This window comes from Furipterus horrens, unplaced genomic scaffold, assembly GCF_987537825.1.
Source record: "Furipterus horrens unplaced genomic scaffold, mFurHor1.1.pri manual_scaffold_6, whole genome shotgun sequence".
Lineage (NCBI taxonomy): Eukaryota > Metazoa > Chordata > Mammalia > Chiroptera > Furipteridae > Furipterus > Furipterus horrens.
In genome coordinates, this window is record NW_028327176.1 from 81486464 (window position 1) to 81505504 (window position 19041).

The following is a 19041-nucleotide window of genomic DNA, read 5'->3' on the forward strand; positions in this document are numbered from 1 at the left end:
TGGTTGCTTTTAAATTGGGAAAAAAATTTCTGAAATAATCTGTATTTTCTTTAAGTTATATTTTATTATTTTAAAATGTGTTCAATATTGTAATTTACATAATTCTGGCTATATATCTATTATAGCAATGCATTAATGAAAACTGGAAATGCCAAATCACAATTGGTTCAACCTTCCCCAAAACAAGATTCAAAATTAGTTTCAGATTTATGATTTCTAGGTGACAGTCACATAACTCTAATTATTGGTATAACCCCAGATGCCTAAAATGTTTTTGATTTTCAGGGGGAAAAGCACAGAACTGAAAGTACTACCTGTAATTTTTTAAAACATGGGTTTTAGATAGAGTCCTACCTAAAAAAAGTTTCCCCAAAGAGAATGTTTTCATAAGTTTATATTTAAGCCAAAAGCAACTTAACACAGGAGGAAAAGGGAGAATATTTCCAGGTGCTATATTAATTAATCATTAACATAAAAAGTAGACCACATAATTTAGGAACTTCTACTTTCTAAACTGCTAGTGGCACAGTAAAGAGTTTCTATTTATGATAGGTTTTAACTTTCAGAATAAAAAATTTAATCCTGGACTCTTCACAGGAATGCCATGAAACCTATTCTACTTGCCCCTCCTCCCTTTCCTTCCCTTTCTTCCGTTGGCCCTGTCCTGCTCTTCACTGCTCCCTTTTTCTTTCCATCCCCTGCTCTCTGAAGTTACCATGGGCTTGTGGGACAGCTCTTCTGTGAATCAAGAAGCTGCTGATCCCATGCAAGCACTTCCCACCACCCTCTTCACCTCTCACCCCACCCAGCACACACCCACAACACCTCATGGTAAGGTCCTGGCTCTTTATTGTTTGAACTTGCACTGGGTTTATTTACTGTAAAGCATATTCAAATCCTTATTGGAATTTGTTTTTTGAAACACCACAGCTAATTTTTTCAAAAGAAAGTAAACTTTTGCCTTCTAACACATATAAACAACAGTAACAAGTAAACTTAGGCCTAAGAACTTGTTTCCAATATTCTCGGTTACATAGCTGCGTGGAGCAAAATGTATAAAACCAGTTGTTTACAGTGAGAAAGTGGAACCAGTGGGAATCTAAGATCTCTGCAGTGAGTAACCTTAACCATCTATTTTCCTCTCCAGACAACAGAGAGGGTTCTCTTAACTGCTGCACTCAACCCAGAGGTTCTCCCTCACCTAGACAGGGGGCTAGAAGGCTATGGCTGGCCAATAAGAGTTTATGACCTTTACCCTGACCTACTTCAGGGAAAGCCACGCCTAACTCATTTCATTAGATTGTAACTTTTTTTAGACTCTTGAACCTTTTGAGAATCTGATAAAAGACCCTTTTCCCAGAAATAAATAAATAAATAAATAAAAGCACGCATTTGGACAAACCAAAAACTTGTACATGAAGTTTAGGGTAGTCATTAGCTCTCTAAAGCCCACTCATGGAACATGCCAGGCACCAAGGATCACAGGTTAAGAAAAGGTTATGGTTCTCCCTCAAAGAACTTGTAACACAAGTTTTCTAAAAACTAAACTGAAAAAAATCTTTGTACTGGAATAAAAAGATACGTATTTGTAAACTTCCGAGTTAGGAAAGGAAAAACATTAAACTAAGAGAAGAAATCACTGAATCTAAATATTCTTAATAAGTACAATAAAATCTTTTTAAAAAATTCCTTATTTTCCCTATCAATTGAGGGGTCTCTTTAACTTAGTCTAAACTCACTCCTGCTTATCTTTTTTCTTTCTAAATGTGGTAACACACCAAAATGTGAATGCCATGAGCAGGCTGGTGGCTCAGTGAGCTATCACGTGCATCTCATGACCCACAGCCACCGGCTGTCGCTACCTGTGGCTCAGGTGGTCTCTGCAGGGCAGGATGCACAGACTCGGAGTTGCCATTGGAAAAAGACTCTGATCTGGAAGGCACTGGTGGCTCCAATACTCTGCCTGTCTGCTTAGACTGGGCTTCAGGGGAGCTGTGGTTAGTTTTCCTAAATCTATCTTCCACCTGCATCAGAGAATTAGAAGACATAACTCAATGTTAGTGGGGAAAAGCAGATACCAAAGAAAGCCTGGAAGTGCATGGACTGTAAAGAGAAGTTTTCTGTTTACTTCAGCTACAGGAAAATAAAGGGGTAGTTTAAAAAGGGAGGATACAAGTAAAGCAGGACCAGAAATTGATTCAGGATAAAGAAATACTTATGAGAATTGAAGTTTAAAAAGAGGCAGCCTTTAAATTCTCCTCCTGGAAAGAATTCTGGGGTTGTGCATGAGAGTAATAAACTAGAAAGAAAAAATTAAATGTGTCACAAGCAATTAAACCAACAGATTAAAAGACTGTCTTCAGGAATCCAAGACACATTTCATTCCAGCAAAAAAGGGGATTCCAGAACACTTGTTCCCAGAATCCACTCTCAGTGAGAGATTCAACGTACTCTACAGGCTGACCAGTTAGCTCCCTAGCTTCCTAGGACCCCAGAACAGTGACTGGCTGCTTTGCCACATCCTTACTGGGAGGTTCTCCCAAATACACCAATTCAGTAATAAGTCAGGATCACTGAAAAGTCAGTAAATCAGGTTATAGGCACACTTCATCCTTATTGCAATTTTGGAAAAATAATTAACCAGGCCACCACTGCCTTCATTTACATTTTAAAGAATAATTCTGCGATATAATCTTTCCCCTTTTTGTTTAGTTTAGTGTTCATCTCAGAATTGTTAATAATCTCTATGGATAAAACACTTAACTGGATAAGAAACCCTGGACGAGTCCGCTTACTTCTCAGAACCCCCATTTCTCAGCTAGAAAACCAAGTGGGTAGATCACCAGCTGAAGTCTATGACCCCTTCTAGCATTATTATTATCCAGTTCTTAAGAGGCAGGGAATCAACACAGGATCAATGTCTAAGCAACACAGGAAAGCAATACCTCTCGAGCTCTGTCAGGAGGCTCAAAGTGGGGCTTGGGCTCTGGAGCATGGTAGCTTGGCTTGTTCCTCTCCTGCTGTGCTGGCAGCTGCTGCTGTGGGTGCGGCCTCCGGTGGTCATGCTGTAGAGACAGGAGATATGCTTGTTCTTGTTGCAACTGTCTCTGGAGCCTCTCTGCCTGCCGGTGCTCCTCCATCTCCCGCCATCGGCACTCCTTGGAGAGGGAGAGAACACTAAATCTACGGGACACTGGAAAGCTTGCCTCTTCTCCAATTCATTCTCAACGTTTTTTAAAGATCATGATTTTTTTCCCCATGTTTTGTAACAAAGCAAAATGGGTGGGATTTTAAATAGCATATTACCTGTGGAAAAATCTGACAGCTTGTTGCTAACAATAATATCACTGGACAGAGTAAGAGAGAATTCAATTAAAAGTCAGTAGCAGTGGTTTCAAAAGGTACCTAGAGTAAACTAGGTAAAACTCCTTATGGCAAGTGCTTTGAACCTTCAGCCCTTAGCATTCTTGTTTGTTCACTGAATGCCAATTTCCGTTCAAAACCTGTTGTCTACCAAATGAGAACACTGAAGTTTTTAATGGGAAATAAGTAAATAAATAAAAGCCACCTGGAAATGTGCCCCAAGCATTAGGACCACAGAGGACATCTCTACTTGAGCCTGTCAGCCCATAGCACTAACCAGAATGGTCTGGTGATGAACACAGCTCTGCCCAGCTCAGGGGAGGGGTGGACACACGAGCCCTGGCACTACAGAACAAGACAGATACGGGGCGTTACCAGTAACATGGCCTGCTCCTGGAGCAGCTGCTGCTGAAGGAGTTCCAAGTGCCGCTGCTCCTCTTCTAGCTGTCGCCTGATATACTCCTGTCACACAGAAATTACCCAGCAATCAATTTATCCAAAAGGAAAGCATCAGAACCACCTGAAGGGATCACCAAGAACCATCTGCCCCATCATCTTTAGTGGTAATTCACTTAGTAATGAATGGCTAACAAAATCTATTGCTAAGGATTTTCCCAAGAACTTCAAACTGGCCACTAAGACCTGAAGAGTCTAATAAATGATGGCATGCTCTCCAATGGTACACACAAAGGTATCTGGAAGTTTTTCTGTTAGAACACAGCTGTTATACACAAATGCTGGGCTCTAAAGGACTGTGATGTTCCCCTTAGATGGGGAACTCTGAGGAAATCAGGAGTTTAATTTTAGGAAAGCAGAGGGCTCTCATTAATAAATGCTTATTACTCATTATTTATAACAATCACAGGTGGCCAATTTTTAAAATTCCAAACCAAATCTGTTTAATATTAAAATAAAACTAACATGATTTGTGTTTTCTCTGATGATACGGAAGGTACCTAGAATGTCTACATTCTAGAAGCCATGGTCTGGGAACATGAGGCTCAGACAACTTTTCACAAATGAACAGGCCCAGGCTCTTCATAAGGGTGTGTGTGGGTGTGTGTGTATGTCTGAAAGGAGGAGGAGGGGACAACTGATTTCTAATGTGAAGAGAAAAATAAACAATAAAAACAGGGAAACATATCCAAGATATGTATATAAAGAGGAAAAATCCAACCTTGAAGACGCATGCATAGTTAATGGACTAGGAAAGCAAGAGACTTTAGTCTGTGACCTCTCGCCAGCTCTCGACTTCCCATTTCCTCAGTCTCCTCATTTGAGAAAATCTCAGAATTATTTTGTGAGGCTCAAATATGAGATAGACATGAAATAACTTCAAAAAGAACCAATATTTTACCAACAAAAGAATTTTCCTTCCTTTTCAACTGGAAAGAAAGCTAAGTACTCTAGAAGAAAGGTAGGCTAAGGGGCCTATGAGGGCAAATTTTATTCTGAAAGTCAGATTATTTCTTTACAGGGCTACTGCTAACAACGCACTGATATCAAGCTGCACACTTTAAGATAAAAATAACCTCACATTTGGTCTGAACACAAGTTTTAGTTAACCAATAATTCTAATTGAGAGAATGCTGGATAACAGAAATTATGAGATTAAATTTCCTTAGGTTTATCTTACAAAGCGAACTTAGCACCCTTTCCCCACCCCCTGCAAAAGCCAATCTGGGGGAAAGCATATCCATAAGACCAGTGGTAAATGCACCAATTCCAACCTGGGCTCTATTTAAGCCTTACTGTCCATGATACATGCTATGCTAAGGACTGCCCTAGCATGGAATATGGCCTCCCCAGCAATGGCTGAGAAAGAAATCTGACTCCAAACTCATCTCTGCTTTGAACTAGACAGAATTAAACCATAAATTAGAAAATCCACTAGTACAGTCATTTGCTTTCTGCCTTCAAAACACAGGGACAACTGAAAAATCCACAACTATCCTAATCACAAAGGTCCTAACCTACAGTCAATGAACACACAGAACACAATGAAACATGTACACAAACATGCATACATATGCAGAAATATGTTCCTACAGCACTGTTAGCATGGAATGATTATTTTGCATTAGAATAAGAAAAACAGAATAAAACTGATTTTTGATGCTATTTTTTTAAAGAAGAGGTAACAAATACTATACACAAAAGCTAATGACTGCCATTAGAACAAAGACTAAATAGTACTTTCATAGCATTCTGTCACAAATTGTTAGAATTAAATTGTGGTTTACTTTTTAAAAACATGTAGTGTATATTTCCTCTTCTTCGCAGTCCCCAAAGGTAAATCAAAATGTAAAACAATACCAACTAAAACACAGCAGTTACCCAGCCCATGAAGTCATTAAGGTAACAGATAAAGGATATCACTTGAATCCTAGGAGAAACCAGTAACGCAGTAGGCAGACCCGATCCTCAGAAAACCCAAAGCATATCATTATAGTGTCAAAGATAAGAACTGAATAATCCAATTTGGAAGTTAATAACATTGTTTCCAAGTACTTTAAGTATGAATCTCAAGCTTTATTTAAATGTGTCCCCATTCATATCTTTTTTCTTTATTCAAAGCTCATAACAAAGAGTGATTTCATTCAAAGACATGAAAGGCAAAGAGGTTAGTGATGGGATCCACACTGACAACACGACCAGACAGCTCTGACCATTCCTGTTTGCACAGGTGGTCCAGGAATCAAAGAGATTTCTAAAGATAATTACATCTGGCACTAATAAAATGCTATAAATAAAACTAAAACCTGATTTTTTTGGTTAAACAAAACAACAATGTTATGACATTGTTACATGCTACATATGTATATATTGAATTATAGGCAAGCATATATTGAATATTCGGTTAGCCAGTGGCTACTTCAAATATTGCTCATAAGAAGTTTCTTAAAATTGGTTTACAATTTCATTTTAAAAAGGTTAATCATCATCTAGACATGTTGTGTTTCAAGCACTTAAGTTTAACAAGAGAAGACCACTTTTCTGGTTTCGAGGTTTCTAAAGTTTAATATTTATATATCTTTTTTTAAAGACAAGAGGCTCAATTTACTGGTGCACTTCCAATTGCGTCCTGAATAACTCCACACACATATGTGTATACTTTTGCCCCAAATACCCAAATTCTACAAAGTAACAAACCTCACAAACTCATGGTTGGAACATTCTTTGGGAACTAACCTGCTCTCTTTCAACTCTCCTCTTCTCTTCTTCTGCCCGTCTCCTATCCTCTTCTTCTTTACGCCTTCTCTCCAGTTCCTCCAGACGCCTCTTCTCTTCTTGTTCTCTTCTTCGCTGCTCACGTTCCTGCTGCCTCCTAGCTTCACGTTCTCTCCTTTGTTGCTGCATAAGGAAAAATGTAATCAGCAAGGGCCTTCTGGCTATGACTCTCAGGACAGTTTGCTGACCAGTTGCAGCAAATTAGGGGGCAATCATGGACTCTGTCTCTATTGGCCAATTACCCCACATTGCTCTTGGACTCAAATATATCAGCTTCCTCATAAATACTGGTTAAAGGTACTGTGTTTCTGTGAATCCTTACAGGGTTTGGTTTCATTTTCACATCAATTATTCCCCATTCTTCCCTGTACTCCAGCAATTAGGCACTAAGGAATTCTTAATCCTTGAGTACCACTAACAGTTACCCAAGGCTCTAAGTCAGAAGAAAAACACAAAAGAGAATGAAATAAAGGAAAACAGAAACAGGGCAAGTAAAGGAGAGGAATAATTTTAAAAAGGAGGGAAAAAGGCACACATCAGGAAAAAAGAGGAATTGACGTCAACCAGAATAGGAACTGCCATTATTACTACTACGAATATATTAATAAATAACTGCCTTTGAGCACATGCTTACTATGCATTTCAAAAGTATATTCAATATTTGATATTCTTTATTCCATGTACTTTATCTAATACAATTCTCATAACAAACCTAGGAAGGAGGTATTTTATTCCTATTTTATTCCTATTCTACAGATGAGAAAATAGGTTCAGAGAAGTTAAGGGACTTGCCCAGTGTCACCGGCTAGTAAGCGCCCAGCTGGAAGGGTCTCTCTGTTTCTAAAGCCTATCCTGTTAACCAGACATCATCCTGTATCCCATCAATATCTGCCAAAGGCGCCGCTGGCTCATGGCTCACCAGACTGGCTCTGACAGCCTTTCCTCCTCTTGGCTGTTCTATTTAAACTCACAGTATAGAACCATGTGACACATGGGCACTTATCTGGCTGCTTGTCTCATCAAGGCCCAGAAATCTGTGAGTAAAGTCCTTCCTCACTGCAGAGTATAAAATTAACAAGTTCTTCCCATAAATATGAAAAAAGAAATGCTAGCCTCCAGATGGGCACTGTCCAACAGAACTCTCTGGGATGATGAAAATGTGTCTCACCACCATTCAGTACACAGGCCACTAGTTCTTACTAAGCACCTGAAAGTGACTAGTATGATAGGGAAAGGGAGTTTCTGATTTTATTTCATTAAAGTTAATTTAAATAATCATGTGGTTAGTGGTTACTATATTAGCCATTTCTGAAGACACAGGAAACCAATATTATCACCACAAATTTTAATGTGACATTAAGATGAAATATTAAGAAAAACAAGAAAGTTTGGGGTAAAGCATTGGGAATATTAGACACAAATATTTATAATGGGTATACAAAGTAAAATATTTATTATAGTTTACATTTTCCTTCTGGGTTTTTCCCCTGACCCTTAACTAGCATTCAATCTGAAGGTAGACACTCAAAAATGATTTCCTGACAAATGTACAGCATCTTTCCTTGTGGAATAACTGAATAAAAAGGATTACTTGGTGTCTGTTATTTCTCATCTGAGTACTACTACACCATTATTCTCAGTGAAGCCTGGAGTGAGCTTTTGGCCCCAGCTCTTCTCTTATTTCATACATTCCACGTTTTGTGGTTTTGTTCCCCAATTGTCTGCTCTTAGAATTCCGTTTCCCCTGGGTGGGGTGGGATCAGGAGAACAGAACTCCTTTCCTGGTGTTTCTAACACCAACAATGCCCCCATACAATGCACTTGCTGCCTGTCGTTTGTTAGCTTAATGTCTTTATACTTTTTTTCAATCTTAGAAAAAGAGAAAAATGAGGCACTAGAGGGTGTTCAAAACCCCATCTAGGAGGACAACTGCGAGCAACTGTCCATGTGATGTAGGACTCAAACGCTGGGCTTTCCGCAGTGAGGTCATTTGTCCTCTGTGGCCTGTACGGGCCAAAGGAGGGCGTGGCTCTCAGCCCTGAGCACTGCCCTGCACCCCTTATGGGGAGAGGCTTTTCTTTCCTAAAAGGAGCTCCCAGAACATAAAACAAACAAAAACACTTCCCCTACCCCAGGACTCTGTTAAAAACAACAGAAAGTTGAGGTCAGAAATCTGAGAGTCACATCCAAGCAATGGTACTAGTCTTTCTTCTTCAAAGCAAATTAAGCAAAGATCTTTTACTTTATACCTGCTGCTTTTACTATCCAGGAACAAAATTTTTGATTTGTACCAGTACATCACTTACAATAACGATACAGTAGCTGAAAACACAACCTTTTTTCTAACACTGGCAATAAAAATCATTATAATTTGCCAATTGGGAAACATGGATTTCTTTGCTTTAAAGATAAATTATTTAATTCTTTCAGATATTCCTGGCTAGCCAAATTTTTCAAAGGAGAACATCTTTTGAACTTCTTTGGAGTAAGAATGCATTAAAGATAAAACAAAAAGCCTTCTGATAAACCTTAAGTTGAAATGCAAAGAAAAATCTCTCTCACTCATTTTAAAGCTGAAAGCACATGAGTGTTCTCCTTGAAGAGGTAAAAATGGACGCATCTGGAAGCTTTGGTCCTGAGGAGCTGCGAGTATAGCTTTGTGCATGTTACCACTTTTAGTGAGAGATACAGCACTACTTGCTGCTTAAGTTCTGAGGAAAAACCATGATGAAGCTGGACACTTTAAGGTTTATAAAAAAGAAATGAGCTGCTGCCATACACTGTCTTTAGCTAACACCTGAGGGCCAGGGGAGCAGGGCCCCACCTTTGGATGAAATAAAGAGCCCACAGTCACAGGCAGAGAGCTTCCTACATGGGCATGTAAACAACTTCTCTCAGTCAGTCAAAAGGACAACAACAAAAAAAAGCAAAAACAAAAGAAGGCAACTTGTGTCTACACCCTTAAAATTTTCCCTTAGCTTAGAGTTCAAGTTCCAAGCCAATCGGAACAATGTGAACAGGTCAAAAGAGGCAAAGGATGGTATATACTGAATTTTACAAATTTCAGATAACAAAGTAGCCAAATTGGGCTAACAGGGTTCTCTGAGAAGTTTCAGTATGCACCATGAAATTCTAATGAGAGAATTGAAAGGACTCAAGGGCTAGGGGTTCTGGTCCTGACTCAGCTGCCCTGGTACAAGCCAATTCCCTATGAGCCTCAGTTTCCTGACTTGTCAAAAGGTGCAGTAGGAGTGAGAAGGAGGCAGTCTATACTAGGTATCATCATGACATCATCTGCAATAAGCCAGGCAGTGAAAGATAAATATCTTATGATCTCACCTAATACAGGAAACTAATGAACAAAACAAACGAGCAAGCAAAATAGGACCAGAGACGTGTAAACAGGGAACACACTGACAGTGACCAGAGGGAAGGAGGGAGGGGGAGAAGAAGGAAAAGAAGGGGAAGGGTCTAGGGAACTAGTGTGAATGACCCATGGACACGGACGACTAAATGGGGATGGCCTGTGGGAGAGGGGGGAGGTGGTGGAGCAGGGGAGAGCAAAGCGGGGAAAATAGGACAACTATAACAAAAAAAACAAAAAATAAATGTAAAAAATATTTTTGGAAGAAATCAGTACTTTGTGTCTAAACTAAGAAAAAATTTAAAAAGGTTTCAAAAGCAGTGAACTATAAAATAATCATTCCTCTTGGAAAGACCTGGGTTCTACCCTCACTTGCCTATACCCTGGGAAGTGTGCCCAGATGCAGTGAGATCAAAAGTCAACAGAAGGGATCCAGGAAGTGCAGATCAATCTAAGAAGCAGCAACAAACAAGAAGGATCACAAAAATGGGGAGACAGAGAAACAACCCCCCGTCAAAAGGAAAGGAAGAATCCCCAGAAAGAGTGCTAAATGAAATAGAGGAAAGCAAAATATCAGACGTGGAATTCAAAACATGGATTATAGGGAAGCTTATTGAACTCAGTGAGCTCAAAGAAAACTACAAAGAATTCCAGGGAAACTACAAGGAACTTACTGAGGATTATATCAGCATGAAAAAAGGACATAGAAGCTCTCAATAAGAGCCAGGGGGAAATGAAGAATACAATTTCTGAATTGAAGAACCCATAGAAGGAATTAAAAACACGCTAGAGGAAGCAGAAAATTGGATCAGCGAGCTGGAGGACAACGTAGAAAAAATTCCCAGACAGTGCAACAAAACGAAAAAAGACTGAAAAAGAATCAAGAGGTTTTAAGAAAGCCACAGGATAACATAAAACATAATAATATCCATATCATAGGAATTCCAGAAGGAGAAGAAGAGGAGCCAAGGGATAGAAAACCTGTTTGAAAAAGTAATGACAGAAAACTTCCCTAATTTGATGAGAGAAAAAGTCATGCAAGTCCAGGAAGCACAGAGGGTCCCAATGAAGATGAACCCAAACAGGCCCACTCCAAGGCACATCATAATTAAAATGGCAACATTGAAAGACAAAAAGAGAATCCTGAAAGTAGCGAGAGAGAAACAGCTAATAACATACAAGGGAGCTCCAATAAGGCTATCATCAGATTTCTCAACAGAAACACTACAAGCCAGAAGGGAATGGCAAAAAATATTCCAAGCAATGAAAAACAAAGGCCTACAACCAAGAATACTCTACCCAGCAAGGATCTCATTCAAAGTGGAAGGTGAAATAAGGAGTTCCCAAGACAAAAGAAGGCTAAAAGAATACATCTCCACCAAGCCAGCATTGCAAGACATGCTAAAGGGAATGCTTTAAGAAGATGAAGAAACAGAGTCAGAGAGGACCACAAGTACAAAGGGGAAAAATGACAATGAATAAGTACCTATCAATAATAACAGAAGAACTTATGCACCCCTATGTTCATAGCAGCACTATTTACAATAGCCAAGTATTGGAAACAACCTAAGTGCCCATCTGTAGATGAGTGGATCAAGAAACTGTGGTACATCAGCACAATGGAGTACTGTGTAGCAGAAAGAAAGAAGGAACTCCTACTATTTGTGAAAACAAGGATGGAACTAGAGAGAATTATGCTTAGATAAATAAGCCAGGCAATGAAAGACAAATACCATATGATATCACCTAATACAGGAAACTAAAGAACAACACAAACAAATGAGCAAACCTGAACTAGAGGCATGTAAACATGGAGCAGACTGACAGTGACAAAGGGGGAGAGAGGAGGGAAGGAAGTGGGTAAGAGGGGGAAGGGTCTAGTCAAAGAACACATATAAATGACCCATGGAAATGGACAATGGGGAGGGGACTGTGGGAGAAGTGGTGGGAGAGTGGGGGGAAGCAATGGGGAAAAAAGTGGGACAACTGTAATAGAAAATCAAACAAAAATTTTTAGTTGTAAATAAAAGAAAGCAAAATAAATAAATGAGCTGGGGGTGGGGGTGGTAGTCAACACAAGGAGGGAATTGAAGAACTAAGATGTTATGTCTCAACATCAGCTGTTTCCAAAAGTGAGCAAGACTATCAACTGGAGGATAGAGGAAAAAATCCCACCAACTTAGAACTTCTATTTATTACACTTGTAGCTCACCCTTTTAAGATAGTGATTTTTGCCATGTTTTATAATGTACATAGGCAACAGTATATAAGTGCATATATCTGTCAGATATACATGCTCAATTTTTTTTACTGATGGGAGGCATAATGAATCTCTGAAGCCACTGCACTACTTAAACAATGCCACATGACCACAGACACATGTGAAAAGCCTTCGAGATGAACTTGCTGCCACTTCCTTAGATACTGTGCAGGAATTAAAATTAAAATTCTTTAATTTTTAGGAATGATATTGAAGTAAAGGCTCCATGGTATCACAATGCCAGAAAGAAAAGCCATGGGTTACATTTGCTTTTTCCTCTGTTATTTTAAAAAAAAAAAATTTTAAATTTTGAAAGCAAACCCTGACCCCATCTCTGCTGATGCCTGGGCTGTTATCAGAAAGAACCAGACAAGCATCAGGAATGCAGCAGTCTGGAAGAAATGACTGCTGCACAGCTGTGAGTCCAGATGCAGCCCAGCACCCAGTTCAAACCAGCCATGGGGTTCCAATCTCCTTGAGTCTCTAGAGAAGAAAGGGAGAGGTTGTAGAGGAAAGCCAAGCACAGGGTGAACCAATATCAAGGCTGGCTTTCCACATACCAGCTCTCACCTACAAGTATTGCCACCCCCAGTTCACTGAGGGCAGGCATGATCCAGGCCAGTTCATTCCCAAGACCGACTTCTTACTTGCCCCTCCTGCTTCCTATCCCTGAGCTGTCATCACCTGGAGCCTCAGGAAAGGATAGGACCTTGGCGCACATCCTCTGCTTTGGCTCAAAATGAAAACACTCAATTCTTGTACAAGGTAGTAAGCTCCAAAGTGGTGAAATGTGTAGAATCCATTTCCTTGGTTATTTCCTTGACTCCCTGCCTGGTGAGAAATCTTAACTTAGGAGGCAAATTTTAAATGCTCTTACAAGTAGATTTCTTCATTTTATTCATGTTTTAAATCAAAGTACAAAGTACTTTAAAGAGTCAAAAAGAATATAAGGCTTATGTAAAAAATAAGCTATCCCACTTCTCATTCCCAATTGTTATTGCCAAGATATAACCACCTTAAATGCTTTTAGTTTTCCCCATAGTATTTACATTCTGCTATTTCCTTTATTATTTATTATTTATTTTTTAAATAACTTATTTGTTTTTTTGTTTATTTATTTTATTTTTAGAGAGAGGGGAAAGGAGAAAGAGAGGGAGAGAAACATCACTGTGTGGTTGCCTCTCACTCACGCCCCCAACTGGGGACCTGATGTGCAACCTAGTCATGTGCCCTGACTGGGAATCCAACCAGCGACACTTGGCTCGCAGGCCGACGCTCAATCCACTGAGACATTCTGGTATTTCGATAACAGGCTTATAGAGTTATTTAAACATTTTTTCCACTTTAGACACCATCTATGGACTTCTCCCAAAGAATATACATTGCATCATACCATCCCATGCTACCAATCTGATCATGTGACAATATCTGGTTAAATGAAAAACCACATTCAAGGCTGAGTCATATATAAATAACTTTCTTTTTAGTTTTTTGAGGAGTCAGTTGCCTTTTGTTTGTTTGCTTGGTTGTTTGATTTTCTAAGGACTTATCATAAAATCATCTGTAAAGTTTCTTGCACTACCATAAAACTCCTTTCAATATGGTCAAATAAACCAAGTATTTTTCTTTATTCTTAGAGATTAAAGCCTCTCACAGCCCTCTCTTATGACGATCTGGACTGACTGCTCCCCAGGCATCACACACTTGTCCACCAATTTCTCAGACACCCTTCTGGACTCTCTCCTGTATAGAGTCCCATTTCCTGGAGCCCTTGTCACTTTCTTATTTGATGGAACACACCCTCTAGTAAATTCTTGAGGAAGAGTGGCAAGAAGGTAAAAGACTTCAGGGACTTCACATTGTCACAAAATTTCCACTCTCACATAGTACAGATAATTTTGGCTGGGAGAAATAATTTCCTCTCAGAATTTCAAAAGCAATGCTCTGTCATATTCCAGTTTCTGATATTGCTGCAGGAGAATGTGAGACGATTCTGATTCTTGTTACCTAGTCCAAGACCCATTCACATCCCTCGACCTGATCCCCCTGCTGCAGCTTTTAGACCCTCTTTTCATCCATGATAGTCTAAAATTTCAAGCTGATTTATGTGCCTGTCTCCAGGTCTATTTTTCATTCATTGTGCTGGGTAGTCAGTAAGTTTTTCGATCCAGAAATTCATATTTCTTAGTTCTGGAAACTTTTCTTGAATTATCCCTGTATGTTTTCCCTATAATATTCACTTTCTGGACCATCTATTAAATGGTAAACCACCTGGACTGATTCTGTTTTTCTTCTGTTCTATTTCCCATAAACTTACCTCTGATCACTAATTTGAGAATTTTAATTTATAACAAAAATTTCAAGTTCTTATTTTCTGAATATTGTTTCATGAATATTTTATCTTCTCTCTTCTCTAAGGATATTAAGATTCTGTGTATGCATGTGTATCTGTGTGAGACAGGTTCTTTGTTCCCTACATTTTCTGTTTCCTTAAAGTTCCTTCTGTTTGTCCTGGAATGGTTCATATTAAAGGTTTTTTATCAGTGTCCACACTTAAAACACAGTAAAAAAGCAATGACGGCTGTGAATAGCACTTGTTATCTATTGAGCTTTAGAGTAAGGTTTAGACTGCCAGGCAGCCCAATCATTTCACTGGGGCCTTATGTCCCCGTGCCGGGGCTGAGGAGAGGCTGTAGGAAAAGGAATTGTGTTTGTAATAAGCATGACTGCCAGCTCTGCGGGAGCTGAGTGAGGGGAGCATGTCTGCGGTCACACACTCAGTGCTCTTGTTTACAGCATCTCTCTGCACACACTCAGCTGTGCCTGATTCTTCCATGTTCTGAGTGTCTGAGCACTTTTTCTAGGTGTAAATATCTAATCTGCTGAGTGGGGAGCGCAGTAGCCTGGCTGCATGGGGTGGGGGCTTGGGGCCCTACTTGTCACCTCCCATTTTCTACTCCTCCAGGATCTGCAGTATCAGTATTCTAATTTTACTCTTCCTAGCACTAACACAACTCAATTTCCTTTCTTGTTCACATTGTCCTTTTAACTTATACCATTTTTGTTTTTTCACAGTCATTTCACTGGGGTTTCTTTTTTAAAATTTTTTCCCATTGGGATTTCTTAAAGTCTGTAACTTCAAGTTGTTTGTGTTCAACTGTTGTCCAAAGTTAATATGTAATTATTTAATTAAAATAATTACAAGTTATTCTAATAAATGCACATCATAAAATAGTAAGCAAACACCTTACAAATAGGAACAGGCTATATCTGATGATCTCAATTGTTGAATAAAAGCCTCTGAAAGGCTTTTTCTTCTTAGTTTCCTGTGAAAGTCCCACAGTCTTGGATAGAAGAGAAATACACACAGAAAAGAGGACAAGCTCCTTGGAGCCAGATGAGCATGTTTCTTTCACTTGTCCTTTTCCCCCTGTAGTAAATATCACAATAGATACTTTTTAAAATTGTAAATCAAACCCTCACACCCAGCACCAGACATCCAAGATGAAAGCTGCGATTCTGTCTTCACTTAGCATTGTAGTAAAGTTTCCAGATCCTACAAAATCCAATCAAATCATAAAGCCATCTTTTCAAGGTCACCTACATTTGCACAGTGCCTCGCAGTTTACATAACAAACCCTTTATGCCCAGGATGTTCCATAGGGTCCTCTGAAGTATTTTAAGCAGGCACTGGAACTCAAATTTGAGATCTCAAGACCAAAGGTCCATTTAAGAATGAGCATAAATTTCAAGAAAAATCCTTTTCTTTCCAGAGATACATCTAGAACTACAAATGGCTGGTTAAAATGTTTGAGAAATAGTTTTTAAGTACCATGTGTACACAGAGATGAACCAGACATAGCTCCTTCGCCACCAAATCTTGTGGGTAAGATAAATAACATATTTTTTAAAAATCCACAAGACAATGTGGAAAGTGGTTAAGTTTCCCAGGACCGACCCACTAAGCAAGTTCTGGTTGGGAGACCATTGGCAAAGGTGAAGAACAATGTAGTCTCTGACTCCTCCACATGATGCTCTAATATCTGAAACTGTAAACTGGACCAAGAGCAAGAATTTAAACTACTAACCATAAAAACCACTACAGTCATAACAGGTCCTCAACTGCAGGGGCTAAGGGGATAATAAAAGTTAAAAAAAAATTTTAAAAAGGCCTCTGTAAATACATCTTAATAGATGATTATTGTGAAAGCAAGAAAATGGCCAAAAATAAAACAGCAACAAAGTAACATCCTTCCAATACTGTGGGTTAACCTTCCTCCTGTGATTTCATAAAACAAAATCCAGGAGAGTCTAATGAATATGTCGTTTCAGGTTTACCTTAAGAATGATAAACATAACATTACCCTTCGAAGCATCTGCAAAGTGATGTCATTATTATTAAGCCATTCTTTCTTTCAAACAAAATCAGACAAATTGAGAAACTGCATGATGCCATGATTTCCAAATCTCTCAAATTTATAGATATCCTTATAACTTAAATCTTTGCATGCATGCCTGAGTAAATAGGTACTTTTCCAACTATACTTTAACTGTCTTTAAGTTCCCTTTCTAGTTTGCTATTTAAAAGCAATGCTTTAACCTCACAATTCTAAAAAATTTTCTAAATGTCTAGTGATAAGTGAGGCCCATTTAAATATGTTCTACTGTGTTCACTGGCACTAGTAGAAACTAGCTTTATTTTATTTTTTTAGGTCAAACTTGTGGCTAAGTTCACTTTTATTTTTTAAGTATATTTTATTGATTATGATATTAGTTATCCCAATTTTTCCCCGTTGGCCCCCTCCACCTGATACCCACCCCCTTCCCTCTGGCAATATCTCCCCATTAGTTCATGTCCACAGGTGGTGAATATTAGGTTCTTTGGCTTCTCCACTTCCTTTACTATTCTTAACACCCCCAAGTCTATTTTGTTTTACCAGTTATGCTTCTTGATCCCTGCACCCCCCCCCCATTCTCTCCCTTAACCCTCCCTGTTGATAACCTTCCATATGATCTCCATATCTATGATTCTGTTCCTGTTCTAGTTGTTTGCTTAGTTTGTTTTTGGTTTTTAGATTCGATTGTTCATAGCTGTGAGTTTGTTGTCATTTTACTGTTCATAATTTTGATTGTCTTCTTTTCTTAAATAAGTCCCTTTAATATTTCATATAGTAAGGGCTTGGTGGTGATAAACTCCTTTAGCTTTATCTTGTCTGGGAAGCACTTTATCTGCCTTTCCATTCTAAATGATAGATTTGCTGGACAGAGTAATCTTGGTTGTAGGTCCTTGCCTCTCATCACTTTGAATATTACCTGTCAGTCCCTTCTTACCTGCAAAGTTTCTTTTGAGGAATCAACTGACAGTCTTACAGGAACTCCTTTGTAAGTAATTCTCTTCTTTTCTCTTGTTACCTTTAAGATTCTCTCTTTATCTTTGGCCTTTGGCATTTTAATTATGATGTGTCTCAGTGTGGTTCTCTTTGGGTCTAGCTTGTCTGGAACTCTGTATTTCTTGGACTTGTATGATTATTTCCTTTGACAAATAAGGGTAGTTTTCTCTCATTATTTTTTCAAATTAGTTTTCAATTTCTTGCTCTTCCTCTTCTCCTTCTGGCACCCCCATGATTCAGATCTTTATATGTTTCAAGTTGTCCCAGAGGTTCCTAATCCTCCCTTTGTTTTTTTCAATTCTTATTTCTTCTTTCCGTTCTGGGTGAATGTTTATTCCTTCCTTTTGTTCCAAATCATTGATTTGAATCCCAACTTCCTTCACATCACTGTTGGTCCCCTGTGTATTTTTCTTTATTTCACTTTGTATTACCTTCACTTCTTCCTTTATTTTGTGGCCATATTCAATCATTTCTCTGCACATCCTTACCACCAGTGTTTTGAACTCTGCACCTGACGGGTTGGCTTCTCCTTTTTGCTTAGTTCTTTTTCTGGAGTTTTGATCTGTTCTTTCATTTAGGCCATACTTCTTTGTCCCCTCAATTTAACAGCCTCCCTGTGTTTGCTCTTGTGTCTTATGTAGAGCTGCTGCACCTGTTACATTGTAAGGGGGTAGAACCTTAGGTATTCGTCAGTGCTGGGTGACCTGTTTCACCACCTTGTGATGCTGTATATGGAGTAGGGGTGGAAGAGGGAACAATGCAGTTTGCTTGGCACATGCCCTGTTTCCATTCACTTCACCCACTTCCCGTATGCACCTGGCGCCTGTCTATTCGTTGTCCTGTTGATGGTTCCCTGAGTGGGTAGGTTTGTGAATGTTCTAGGACCATGGGGGCTCTCTGAATGAACTCTCCTGAGATGGGCAGTTTCTCCCACCACCCTAACCCCCACCGTTTTCACAGCCAGAAGCAATGATGCTTTATTTTCCCAGCACTGGAATTGTGAGCTGTGCTGTCTAGCCTGGGGCTGTTATCACTCTCCAGGTGTCTCTCCAAAGTTTTATCCACCACAAAGGAATGCAGGACTTGTTCTGCCAGCTGGCTGCCTTGCCCTGACTGCTTTGCCTCCATCAAACCGCTTCCTCCTCAGCCTGGCTCCCGAGCTCCCTGCCCCCATCTGTCTGGATGAATATTTCTTCTTAATTCCTTGGCTGTTGGACTTCCATATAGTTCGATTTTCTGGCAGTTCTGGTTGAATTTTGTTTTGAGGTAGAGGTAATCCTTCTTATGGTTGTGAGAGAAGGCAAAGTATGTCTACTTATACCTCCATTTTGGCTGGAAGCCCGAAACTAACTGACTTTAGCAAACCAGTCTATAGTTCAGATTCAGCTATTTCCAAGAACTTCTGAGGTCATGTTACCGTACACACATAACAC

At 39.3% G+C, this 19041-nt stretch overlaps 1 protein-coding gene across 40 annotated transcripts in view; it reads right to left on the reverse strand.

The window, feature by feature from the left end:
* MAP4K4 (mitogen-activated protein kinase kinase kinase kinase 4) overlaps window positions 1-19041 on the reverse strand; it is a 218823-nt gene that overhangs the window by 36753 nt on the left and 163029 nt on the right. For 11 of the 40 annotated variants that reach the window (XM_090281887.1, XM_090281886.1, XM_090281890.1 and 8 more), the window contains exons 13-16: window positions 6556-6717; window positions 3739-3825; window positions 2946-3158; window positions 1863-2024 (exon numbers count right to left, since the gene is read on the reverse strand). In XM_090281887.1, coding sequence (XP_090138013.1) covers window positions 1863-2024; window positions 2946-3158; window positions 3739-3825; window positions 6556-6717 — 624 coding nt within the window. The remainder of the gene's footprint in view (window positions 1-1862; window positions 2025-2945; window positions 3159-3738; window positions 3826-6555; window positions 6718-19041) is intronic. The other 29 variants (XM_090281896.1, XM_090281895.1, XM_090281923.1 and 26 more) reach the window with 6 other exon arrangements.